The sequence below is a fragment of the Poecilia reticulata genome, linkage group LG13 (assembly GCF_000633615.1).
Source record: "Poecilia reticulata strain Guanapo linkage group LG13, Guppy_female_1.0+MT, whole genome shotgun sequence".
Lineage (NCBI taxonomy): Eukaryota > Metazoa > Chordata > Actinopteri > Cyprinodontiformes > Poeciliidae > Poecilia > Poecilia reticulata.
The window spans coordinates 18,623,577-18,635,515 of NC_024343.1; the positions used below are offsets into that span (position 1 = coordinate 18,623,577).

Here is an 11,939-nt window from a genome sequence, read left to right on the forward strand (position 1 = left end):
CGTAAAAACAGAATAAATTACTTTCCCCTTAGAGCAGGGGTGTCCAAAGTCGGTCCTTGAGGGCCGGCATCCTGCATGTTTTAGTGCTCTCCCTAGTGGTTGTAACAACCTCCTCATTAAGTCAGTGTTCTGCTTAGGCCGTCTAATGAGCCATCATTTGATGCAGGTGTGTAAAACCAGGGAGAAAACTAAAACATGCAGGATGCTGGCCCTTGAGGACCGACTTTGGACACCCCTGCCTTAGAGTGTTTGTTCAAACACTTCAGTGCTTCACACTTGAGCTTCTCTTTTTTTTTTTTCGAGACCGGAAATTATTCTATTTGTGCTCTGATCTGTGCATATATTTACTTCAGAGCTCGTCCTAAAGTGCACGCCGTTTGATGGAGGTTTTATCACCTTTCATTTTTTTGTATTTCTTCTTTGTTGACGTTGAGCTGAATGTTTTTAACTCTTTCATGGCTTTCCTCGTGATGGTGTTGATGGTGATGCATGGGAGAGAAGGAATAAAAAGGTGAAATATTTTTAAAATCAGTCCAGACCTCGTCTCTTCACGGCAGCAGCCAACTAGCAGGCGAAATGGGATCGTTGCATCTGGGTCCACTTAACTAACTAACCACCAGCAAGTGTTACCAACTCCGTAAAACGGGGCAATTTGCTGCTCTCTGGAGCATACAGGTGTTTAGCACAATGCCTGAAAGGAAAGACATCAGCAATGACCTAATTGATGAGCCGCTCCTGTTCATTAGTTTAAGAAAAAGCTAAATCATTTATTCCATTGATGTTAACCCACATTTTCTTTATTACCATCATTTCAGTCAGCAAACATTGAGATGAAGTCCTTTGGGATTGCAACACATTGATATAAGGATGGGCTATAAGTCATTTTTAGAAATTAAATTACATTTATTTTTTGTTTTTGAAGATTACTTTTTTTGTCCATAGTCCATAGTGTCCATAGTTCAGAGTGATGTCAGCATCCCCAAGGCCCATCATGTTGTTTGACAAGCATGTTTTACAGCTTTTATTTATCTGGACTTTGAATTCAGGTCAACTCTATGATGAAATATAAGAGTCAGGCTAAAAATGTTTTCCTTTTATTTTAATTTCTAGAATAAAGTCAGAATATTGCAAGAATATAGTCATAATAAAACTAGAGTAAAGTTTTGTGATATGACAAAGTCTGAATATTACCAATATAAAGTTGTAAGATTAGTAAAATGAAGTAGTAATTTTATAAGAACTCCAACACGAAAAATAACAATTAATTATCCAAGTTTTTTTCCCAATGAAACATAATTTTAAGATGTTCTTTTGGTAAAATTGTGTCTTTATTTGGCTAATACTATGGCTTTATTCTTCTAATTAAACAAAATTCTCCTAGACTACTCTCAGAAGGGACAATTGAATTAAAAGCCACTTTTTGAACATTTTTCTGACATTTGTAATTTTATTTTTAAAAAGGAAAGAGAGAAAAGAAAAATTAAAATTGGTATGAAAAAATTGGAGATTGATTCTGATTCTAGGTAAAATAAAACCTTACTCTAAATTGCTGGAAAACTTTTTCTTTAACCATTTAAAGTGAATTGCACTTTTTTAGGTCATCTCTTCTTGTTTTTCAGCCCATTAGCAGAACGTAAACAGAGCGGCCTGTCAGAGATGGTCAACTCCACATAAATGGCCACAGGGATGCAAATTGGAGTGAAAGCCAAACTGTTGAGGAGATGCTAATCTGGCTGGAGTGCTGAGGGTTTTCCTGTCCAAGCTAAGCTAATTATTGACATGAGCACTGGGTGCACGCCGGGACCTCGGTGCCACTCTAATAGGGGAATACTCAATGTATGCTGGGCATGGCTGAGCTAATTGAGGAAGGGTGTGCTCGCAAAGCACCTCAGTCTATTATCTCTTTCACCATGGGAACTAGATAAGGATAATTAGCTGGACAGAAAGGCACCATGCTGCTTCAGCTGTAAGACAGTGCAGCAGGATTAAGGATGCATACGACGATGAACCTAAAAGAAACATCAGTATTCAGCAAGTCATTTAAATTTTGTGGCATCAGCATCTCCATCACTCAATGTAATTTTCCTCTGGGCTTCCTTGTCACTGCTTTATCTCTGCTTTTATTTAATTTACCACATTCTACTCACTTCAATCTAAGATAAATAACACAATCGTCACAGTTTTCCTTTTTTTTTTCTTTAAAGAATTGCCATTTAAGCAACCATCCCCTCTTTCTGAGCTCTGTCATTTGGTTTTATCTGCATCCATTGCTGTCTGTTATCTCGTCTCATTGCTTTCAGCTTCAGGTCAAATGACTCTCATAATATAGACTGTAATACAGGGGATTAAACCTTAAAATGTCCCCATTTTACTACATTAGAACAACAATCTTTGATTTATTTCATGGGGATTTTATGTAATAGACGAAGATAATAAACGAATATGTTAACTCTGACTTCTTAAAGGTATAGTATTATGTAAAATCGATTTTGTTGAGCTTTACACCAGGTTACAATGTTATTCCCTCATCAAAAACATACCTGGAGTGTTGCCTTGATTCTTTCAGGCATGTCCCATGGCCACCATTCAGCATTTCAAAACGCCTGGGTGGACCTAGCTTCGCCTTCAAGATGCAACTCTTCCTCAGAGCTGCTGTTTCTGAGTTTCCACTTCAATTCCCCCTACTCAGATCCTTCAGACTAGCCAGCAGGAATTGGCAAACACCTGGTGGAACTGCACATTTGGCTGAGCTCATTATATGAACTACTTCTCCCTGAAATACTTGTAAAAACGTTTTTAAATGGTTAATAAAGGAGCCATGTTGTGATGACTTCTTGAAGGTGGAGCTTAGGAACAGCTGTAGTTTTTAAAGGGACAGGGACAATATTCCAAGGCGATAAATTATGACATCAATTTTATTTTAAGTCATATTCGATATATAAAACCTTTTTATTAAAACTAAAGGGAACAGAGACTTGATTGCGCTGTAAAATGGCACTATCTGCCTGGAAAATGCATAATACCGCCCCTTTGAATTGTTAGAATATTTTCTTCCTCCTGCATTTCGTTCAGATTCTGGGTGTGACTGCTGCTGTTTGTTTTCATTTTCCCCATCTTTCTCTGTCTGGGTGGTCCAGCCCCATGTGCTGGGACCCCCTGCGTTTCATCTCTTATTCTTTTCACCCCTCGCCCACTCTCCAGCTTTGCCTTCAGTCAGAGTGTGAGCACATGGCCAAACGGGCAGATCTGTTCTGTCCCTACAGGACTTTGGATCTTATACAGCAGCCCTCAGATTCTCAGCCTACACTCAGATTCTGCTTGGCTGGGAAGCTAAACAAAGAGAGGAAGGAGAAACAAAAGTATTTTGGACTTGTGTAAGATGGAGGCATTACTCGACCACCTCTTGACTTGTTCTTGCATTCTTTTATGTGCTTTATTAGTAGCTTGATATTTCCAGATTATTTTCCAGTTTTATCCAACAGTGGTGATTAAATATTTGTTTCACATAGACAGGGTATTAAAAAGTTTTAAATTCATGTATTTAAAATAATGGCCTTAAAATGTCATTTTAAAAAAAGTTCGCTTTAAATAAGTTTATCACTGGTCTTTAATTTTGTCTTGACGGGACTATTTTATTTTATTTTTTCTTGTCTCGCAAAACTTATCTGTCAGGCAAAAATTTGAGTCACACTTTGGACGATTGAGGCTATTGCCAACTAACTGCTAGCATGCCTTTGCTACCTTCCTAGCTAGTTAGCTAGATAACCCTTACAAGCTAGCTAGCTAGCTAACTATAGCAAGGGCTCGTCTGAGTGTACTCATTCAGTCCGAAGCTAGCAAGATGGCATTTGTGCATCTATCATGAGTAAGTGCAAACTTACTGCCTGTTGGCAGAACAAAGTTTGTATATTTTTATGGAAATGTAATTCCTAACAGTCTTAGAAAGGTCTTTAAAGGTCTTAGATTTGAGTTTGTGAAAGCTGCTGAAGAAAGCTAGATTATTTTGTAATTAAACAGTCTGTCATTAATATTCTGCAGTTAAATGGTTCCTGGGCTTTCCCTAATCTTCAGGGTAAAATGATCCATCTCCAAATAGGTTTAACAAAATCCACACTCTGGTATTAATGCCATGTCAGTTTCTCAGCTTCACTTTGCCAAAATTGAAATCCCTCGGCAACAGTTTGATGGACAGCTTGGAAAATATTGCAGACATATTTCCTCCCCCGAGGACCAGCCTTACACGCTCCCGACTATGATCTTCTGACATTTTCCCTAACATGTAATATTTTGAGGGGGAAAAAATTGTGATATTCTCATCCTCATCAATGTTTTCGTTTTCTTTCTCCGCTGCAGGCACTACATGTCTGGTGGCTCTGCTGTCTGATAAGGAGTTGATAGTGGCCAATGTCGGAGACTCCCGGGGGGTTCTGTGCGATAAAGACGGCAATGCCATTCCTCTGTCACATGACCACAAACCTTACCAGCTCAAGGAACGCAAGAGGATCAAGAAGGCCGGTGAGAAAGCATGACCATGGCTCAGACGAGTTTCTTTTCTGGAAAAGGGCATAAATATATAGTTATTCATGTCAAATACTGAGAATCATGATCCAGGTAAATATTATTTCTGGTGTATGAAGGCATGTCTGGATGCTTGTTACAGATTGTCAGTGATTTGGGAAAGCTCAACAGCGCCATCTAATGATGCAGTTGTGTACAGTAAAAACATCAGGCCCTGCTTTTACATTTTTAAACTTCAGTCCAGAATAAATTCCCGCCAAACAATTTATGAAGAATGGGAAGTGCTGTTTCAAATTTAAGTCATGAATACTGTTGAAAGGTTAAACTGGGGGTCTTCCAATTCGGCCCTGTTGATTTTAGATGAGTCTCTGCTTCAACACACCTGAGTCAAATAATCAGGTCAGTAGCAGGACTCTGGAGAACCTGACTTTATACTGAGGAGGTTATTCGGCTATTTGAGTCGGATTTTAAAATGAATTATTAAAGAAATGAATGTAAAAATAGAAAAGAAAGGTGAAACTTTAATATTCTAACGTATAAACATAATAAAATCTTATCTGTCCCAAAGAGGAATTGTATTGTAAAAAATAAAAAAAGGAGGTGGGGTGAGATTTTGTGTTCAGATGAATATCTTTCCAAACCTCCTGCTGTCAGGAATAAAGAGGGTTTTATGACCGAGTTTGGAAATGTCCATCTTATGTGCTTATTTTAAGAGCAGCTCCCTTTTTTCAGATCCCAGAGCTATAGACGAGGTCCAGCTGTTTTACCAGGACATGACATGAACTGAAACACATCCAACACAAACACTTCTGAGAGTCAAAACAGCTATTATTTTTGGACTTAAAGAGGAACCATCAAGAGTCAGCATGCAGCTTCAGATATTACAGCTAGAAACTAGAGATCAGGTCTGAAATCTTGATGTGGATGGACTCAGACCTGAACCTTCAGAACCACATAAAAGACACTTACAAAGTCAGCCTTCTGTCACCTGAAGATCATTTCCACGGTTAGAGAATCAATGTACCAATCAATGAGCATTTGTGCTCTTCTTCTTCACTTTTCTGTCAATCAACCCAACAGTCTTAATCATACCTTTTTTTTTTTTGCTGGTTCCTCCACAGGCGGTTTCATCAGCTTCAACGGTTCGTGGCGCGTCCAGGGTATCCTCGCCATGTCCCGCTCTCTGGGTGACTACCCGCTGAAAAACCTCAACGTGATCGTCTCCGACCCCGACATCGTGTCCTTTGACCTCAACAAGCTGCAGCCGGAGTTCATGATCTTGGCCTCGGACGGCCTGTGGGACACCTTCAGCAACGAGGAGGCGGTCCGCTTCATCAGGGAGCGACTGGACGAGCCGCACTTCGGAGCCAAGAGCATCGTCCTCCAGTCCTTCTACCGCGGCTGCCCCGACAACATCACCGTCATGGTGGTCAAGTTTAAAGGCAAGACGGGTGAAAAAAAGTAAGGATTTGAGCGAAGGGCATCAGTTGGAAGGCAACTGAGTGAGAACTATTCGCCACAGATATTTACAGCACTTTGCTCTTCAAACCTCACATCAGCATCCCCCATCGTCTTTGCTTTTTTTAAATCACAGACTGGTTGATGCCGATAGGCATTACCTATCGGACGCTAATGTGAGCAGGGTTGCCGTTTCGTGAATAAATAGATTACGTTTCGTACAGCTGGGAATTTTGAGATTGAGTTGTTCTTTTAAAAGATAATTTTAAGAAGAAATTCCAGCAGATTTCTCTTTATGTTAAACAAAAACATAAAAGTCTCTTTTGTCTTGCTGCTTAAGACCGATTTCATAGAGTGACGATGGCAGCATGTTGGAGTAGCTATTTCAGATTTCGCTCTTTTTGTTACGTCTGTTTGTGATGGTTTTGGTTGAGGCATCACATGTTTGGACAATTATTCTTTTTGATTTTGGATGCTGTGCAGCTGGAAGGATTTCTGCTTCATTTTACTTTTGAACAGTTTTGATGCGTAACTGTGACAACGAGGTGTTGTTTTAACAACTGGAAGCAGCTGATTAGCATCTTAGAGTTTCAATTCCCTGAGGAGTTGAAAAAGGAAACTTCAGGCAGAGAGAGATCTTAGTAGGCAAAGATCATATCCCCTATTCCAACAGCTTTCTAATCATACGGTAGTGCTTGCTAGCAGCTAATTGCGTCATCCAGGACATGTTACTGTTTAATATAATTTCTCCTTCCCGGAAATTGAGTTGTTCGTTATCATAACTCTCATACAGCAACGGCCTTCAGCCAGAGGCCTCGTCAGATTTGTTGGAAGACTGACTGCTACAGGAGATCCTTCCTGCCCACAGCATCACGTTCCACAACAGCTCTTTGGAGATACTTGCATAGGGCTGCACAATTTATAGCAAATTTATCACCATCGCAATATGAATGTGTGCAATATTCATATTGCAAAGGACTGTTTGGAACGCAGTAATTGTTGACTGATACATTATTCAGTGTTATAAATGTTCACATAGGAGGCTAATGATGTTACCCGAATGCTAGCGCTCACAGAGTGATGGAAGCTCAGATGAGAAGGACAGGAGAGAAGAAATTAGGTATATATGGCAACTGATACCGTCATCACAATATTTACCAACATTCTCACTAGTGCACAATATTCTAATATAGTGCAAATCTAACAAAAAGATGAACTCCCAAATACAGACAAATATACTTGTAATATTCACATAGAGGTAAGATCAGTGCAAATTAATTGTCAACAAGCTGGCAAAAGTGCAGTGTAGCTTGAGGTCTTATTCAAGTCATCTGTTGAAATCTCTTGTATTTTTTCATATGGTTAAATATATCAGAGAGTTGGGGAAAAAAATGCAATGTAAGATTATTTCCATACTTGAATGATATGAGTTACACCATTTAATCTCCCTTTAGGGAAGATAAAGTGTTTTTGAATGGAATTGATAAAAAAAATATATTGCTGTCATTTTTCCTTTTCTTAATATATTTTATATGTTTGATCTATTTTTTTCTGATTGATCCAGCTTGACATTTCGCTTGTCCAATACACATCACATTCATTATTTCACAAAGTATTAAATATTCTCGTCATGAACGACACAAATGCTAATTTTGCCTATGTGACCCCTGAACCTGTACAGTAACAGAACTGACTGCTTTTATATCACATTTAGTGTATGTGACTCTTTGGGTTGAGTTTCCCTGTTTTTTTAATGTATTCTGTTTTTTCTTAGTGCCAGGTTTCTGATGGATTTTCTTGTTCGCATCTTTTAACTCTGATATTGATCAGCTCTGCTGCTTCAGCACAGCTCAGATCTGTGTGAGTAATAAAAACGTGGAGCATCATAACCACAGCGTGTCTGAGAGGAACGAAAGGTCTCTGAGTCAGTCGTCCTTCGTACACAGTGAATTAGTAACGTAGTACTTCTCATTACTGCTGACTGCTAATTATTTGTCCATAAAGATTTCCCTTGTTTTTTGACTTACAAGTACTTTAATAAAGCCAGACATATGTAAATTTGATTATTATGAATACATCTGACAAGATAACTTCATTAATGTGGAAATGAGATGGACATGCTAGTTAATTTTCGCATATTTTTGTTACATCTACAGTAAAATAGCGATTATGCTGTGACAGGTTATTGCTATGTGATGTTTTGGGATTACAATTTCACCTAAAACAAACATTGAAATTTTAAGCAAGTTAAAATTAATTTTTGGATAATAAGATGTGTCGCTGTTGCCTTATTATTATTATGTTCTGCTGCCAAAAGCGCTTGTTTTGTTGTTTCATGGATTTTAAGCAGGCGATCGCGTCGCACACGAGGCTCGACTTTGTTGTCATATCTTGTAAATCCAAACGTTGGAGCATTGAACGTCTCTGGGAGACGCAAAGTTGAATGTACATACTGTCAATGTGTTAATATCACTCAAACACGCTGTTTACTACACAGATTAAAATAAAACATATGAAACTTCCCGTGTTTTCCTTAATAATAATGATAATAATGTATCTAACAGAATGTCTGTGGCATTTGTACTTGTTTTTCTTGATTTTAATTAACTGTAAAAATAAAAACACACACAATGTTAATTTACGCTGTAAATCATAATGGTGAAATTAAAGCAATGATTGTCATTTCATCTAGTTTTTTTTAAAATACGAAGATCATTTGTAGTTCAAATTACAAACATGATTAGTCCTAGGAAAGTGTTGTGAATAACTACCCCGAAAAACTATAAAATGTAATGTACATTATATCCTGGAAAAAAGAATGGAAGCTCCAATAAATTAACGAAAATATAAATATGATTTTGAGTCTGTGTGCATTTTTTTACAAGTCTAAACTAAAGGCGCCAGACATTTCGATTTGCTAACTTTGCAAAAACACTGCAAGACTTCACGTTAACTCAAACCACAACACTTAATTGTTGACGTTTTTATTCTCTTGTCAAACTATCAAGTGACTGAATGATTGCACTGCTTATACTACAGAATTTTTTAACCGTAAAAGGCGTGGCGCCTTTATGTCTTTGCTCTCTATTGAAATGAAAAGCAGACATTCATTAATGTGGTGGGGCTGTAAGTCTGACTGCTGCTAATAAAACTGCTTAAAAAAAGCACAGCAAGGTAAACTTTTAAAATGAAAAAGAAATACAATTGCTATGAATATAAAAATCTAATGAAAGTTGTTGCAGATTAATTTGAGACCTTGTTTTCCTTTGAATAGCAAAAGCACTTTGAACTTTTTCACATTTTGTAACATTACAACCTCAGTTCTCTGTGTATTTCATTGGGATTTTATTTGATGTGTGCTCTGAATACCCCTAAATAAAAATCACTGCCACTAACCAGAGGACTCTGAACTCACCTGGTCAGTAGACGGAGTCCTCCTCTGTGTAATCTAATCCAGCTGTTCTGTGAAGGCCTCAGAGGATTGTTGGAGAACATTAGCGGACAAACGGCATCACAAAGTCCAAGGAACACAGCGAGACGTTTAGAGCAGGGTTGGGTTATACAACAATATCCTCAGCTTTGAACATCTACCTAAACCCAACCGAGAATCTTAAGCAACACTTGAACATCAACGTTTAAATACTCTGTGTACAATCTGATTCTGCCTCAGCTGATTCACAAAGAAACATGGGTGAAAAGTGAGCGATGGATCCAAAACGTCTTGGAGCTCTAATGGCTGTAAAACTTGGTTCTACAAAACATTGACTGACTCGGAGCGTCCAAAACACAAACACGCATAACCTTTTTTAGAAACCATGTGACATTTTCCATCCAAGTCACAATTATGCCCTTCTTTGTGTTTATGCATCACATGAAATTCCGCTAAAACAAATTTGTGTTGGTCGTTTTGACGAGACGAAATGTGATGAGGTGCTAAAAGGTATGAAAGCCGGCATGTATCTGGATTTATAGCAAAATACATACAGGCTAAAAAGCCTTGCGTCACAGACGCTTCCTAGCATAAATATGCCTTCTCGTATCTTTCATAACTACTGAAGTCTATTCATACATTTGTTAGATTTCTCAATAACTAAAAACAAATCTCCACCATAAAAGTATTGTGAGAATTCTAGAAGATCCACTTCCACAAACATACCTTTCTAAACATACAGCCGCTGCCAGACTTATCTCTCTCTTAGTGCGACCAAAATATAAATGATGTAAACACTTTGAGAGCGATACAATCTTCTCGTTGTTTCAAGCAAAAACTTCCTGTGTGTCCTGGCGCTTGACGACCTGGGACAGGTGCTGGCATGAGAGCTGCATGCCGTCCCTTTTAGCTGCTTCGTCACGTCTGGTATAAATAGTTTTACCGAAAGCAACACAGTTGCATCCCAACAGAGGGGAGGGATCACTCAGTCCTCATAAGAGACCGGATCTCTCTCACTGAGTGTGCAGACAGCGTAGCTTACATTTAAGCCGCACGCTTCAGACATGGGCATGTATGGATCCAAGCCAAAGAAACAAGTGCAGGTCCTCCTGCTGGGCCTGGACGGCTCGGGGAAGACCACCCTGCTCTACAAGCTGAAGTACAACGAGAGCGTCGCCACGGTTCCCACTGTGGGATTCAACGTGGAGATGCTGGAGACGGACAGGGGCAGCCCGGGACTGACGGTGTGGGACGTCGGGGGCCAGAGGAAGATGAGGCCCCACTGGAAGCATCACTTCCTGGACACAGCTGGGCTGGTGTTTGTGGTGGACAGCGGGGATGGGAAGCGGCTGGACGAGGCCCACAAGGAGCTGCACCGGGTAATGGGACCAGTGAGCATTTGTCCGCTCACTTTTGGCATTTAACACCTAATTATTTCACTAATGTGTGAATAAATTTAAACTACTTAGATTATTAGTGCTGTTTTTTTAACCGTTCATTTGTTGTTTATGCAAAGCTTCCAGAGGAGGAATCATCAGGGGGGAACTGATCAGCCAATCAGAGACAGACTTGAAAAAACATGAACAGCCAAGGAAATAAATAAATTCAGTATATTTTTTTCTGTTTTAAATACATAAAATGAGATAATTTATAGGAGAATGTTGACATCTATTGACAAGCATTCATGTTAGGTCAAAAACATTAACATGTTGGAGATTCAGGGAGACTTACTGCATAGGTGAGAAGTTGTGACTGGATTTAAAAGATTCAGCAAAGGATCTGGAAACAATTATTGTTGTTAGTAAATAAATTGTTTTAAAAATGGCTCATATTACAAAGAATAGAAATATACCTTCTAAGTGGTCGGATTTATTTAAACTTTGTGTTGCACGTCACAATAATGGTGTATTCTCCTTTACATTTTAGATCTTGAGAAACCACAGTCTAAAAGGAGTTCCCCTTGTGATTCTGGCCAACAAACAGGACCTTCCAGGAGCGCTGAGCCCAGAAACACTCTGCCAGAAACTGGACCTGAGGAGAGTGTGTGAAGGCAGAGCGTGGTTCATCCAGCCCTGTTCAGCCACCATGGGAGTGGGTCTTGAAGAAGGTTTCAGAAGGATGGTCTATCTAATGAAAAACCCACTGAGACAAACTCAAGAGGACATTAAGGTGAAGATAAGGTCCAAAGGATTTAGTTTCACTGTAATCAAAAAAGCTGTGGTCTGTGGCAGCTGATAGTTTTTATGCCGTTTTTTTTTTTAACAAAATGTTTTAGGTTTCTAATTGCTTTACTATGCGTGTCATTTGCAAATGGCGATGGAGTTTAGTTATTCTGCATGGACCAACATCTCAATCTGGTGCAGCCACAATGTCTTCAGCTGTGGAATATAAAAGACAAGGATTTTGGATTATCTGATTTGAGAAAAACTGTGATTAAAAACGTTAGTTGTTGTTTATTTCAGTTCTATTTACTATATCTATCTATCTATCTATCTATCTATCTATCTATCTATCTATCTATCTATCTATCTAT

General features: G+C 38.9%; 2 protein-coding genes across 2 annotated transcripts in view; both read left to right on the forward strand.

Annotated features, from left to right (window-relative positions):
* The window catches only part of ppm1lb (protein phosphatase, Mg2+/Mn2+ dependent, 1Lb), a 58,405-nt gene extending 49,573 nt beyond the window's left edge, over window positions 1-8,832 (forward strand). Inside the window, exons 3-4 of the mRNA XM_008425816.1 lie at window positions 4,354-4,515; window positions 5,640-8,832. Coding sequence (XP_008424038.1) covers window positions 4,354-4,515; window positions 5,640-5,983 — 506 coding nt within the window. The 3' untranslated portion in view covers window positions 5,984-8,832. The remainder of the gene's footprint in view (window positions 1-4,353; window positions 4,516-5,639) is intronic.
* Window positions 8,833-10,391: 1,559 nt separating this feature from the next.
* On the forward strand, window positions 10,392-11,862 carry LOC103474687 (ADP-ribosylation factor-like protein 14). Its single transcript, XM_008425817.2, has 2 exons — window positions 10,392-10,785; window positions 11,333-11,862. The coding sequence occupies exons 1-2, from the start codon at window positions 10,471-10,473 to the stop codon at window positions 11,639-11,641; spliced, it is 624 nt and encodes a 207-aa protein (XP_008424039.1). The 5' UTR covers window positions 10,392-10,470; the 3' UTR covers window positions 11,642-11,862.
* Window positions 11,863-11,939: the final 77 nt, after the last annotated feature.

Bases quoted from the DNA above. Each gene is read 5' to 3' on its own strand.
- LOC103474687 (XM_008425817.2), top strand. From the start codon at position 10,471: ATGGGCATGTATGGATCCAAGCCAAAGAAACAAGTGCAGGTCCTCCTG. The intron at 10,786-11,332 runs GTAATGGGACCA...TTTACATTTTAG, and splicing joins CCCACAAGGAGCTGCACCGG to ATCTTGAGAAACCACAGTCT.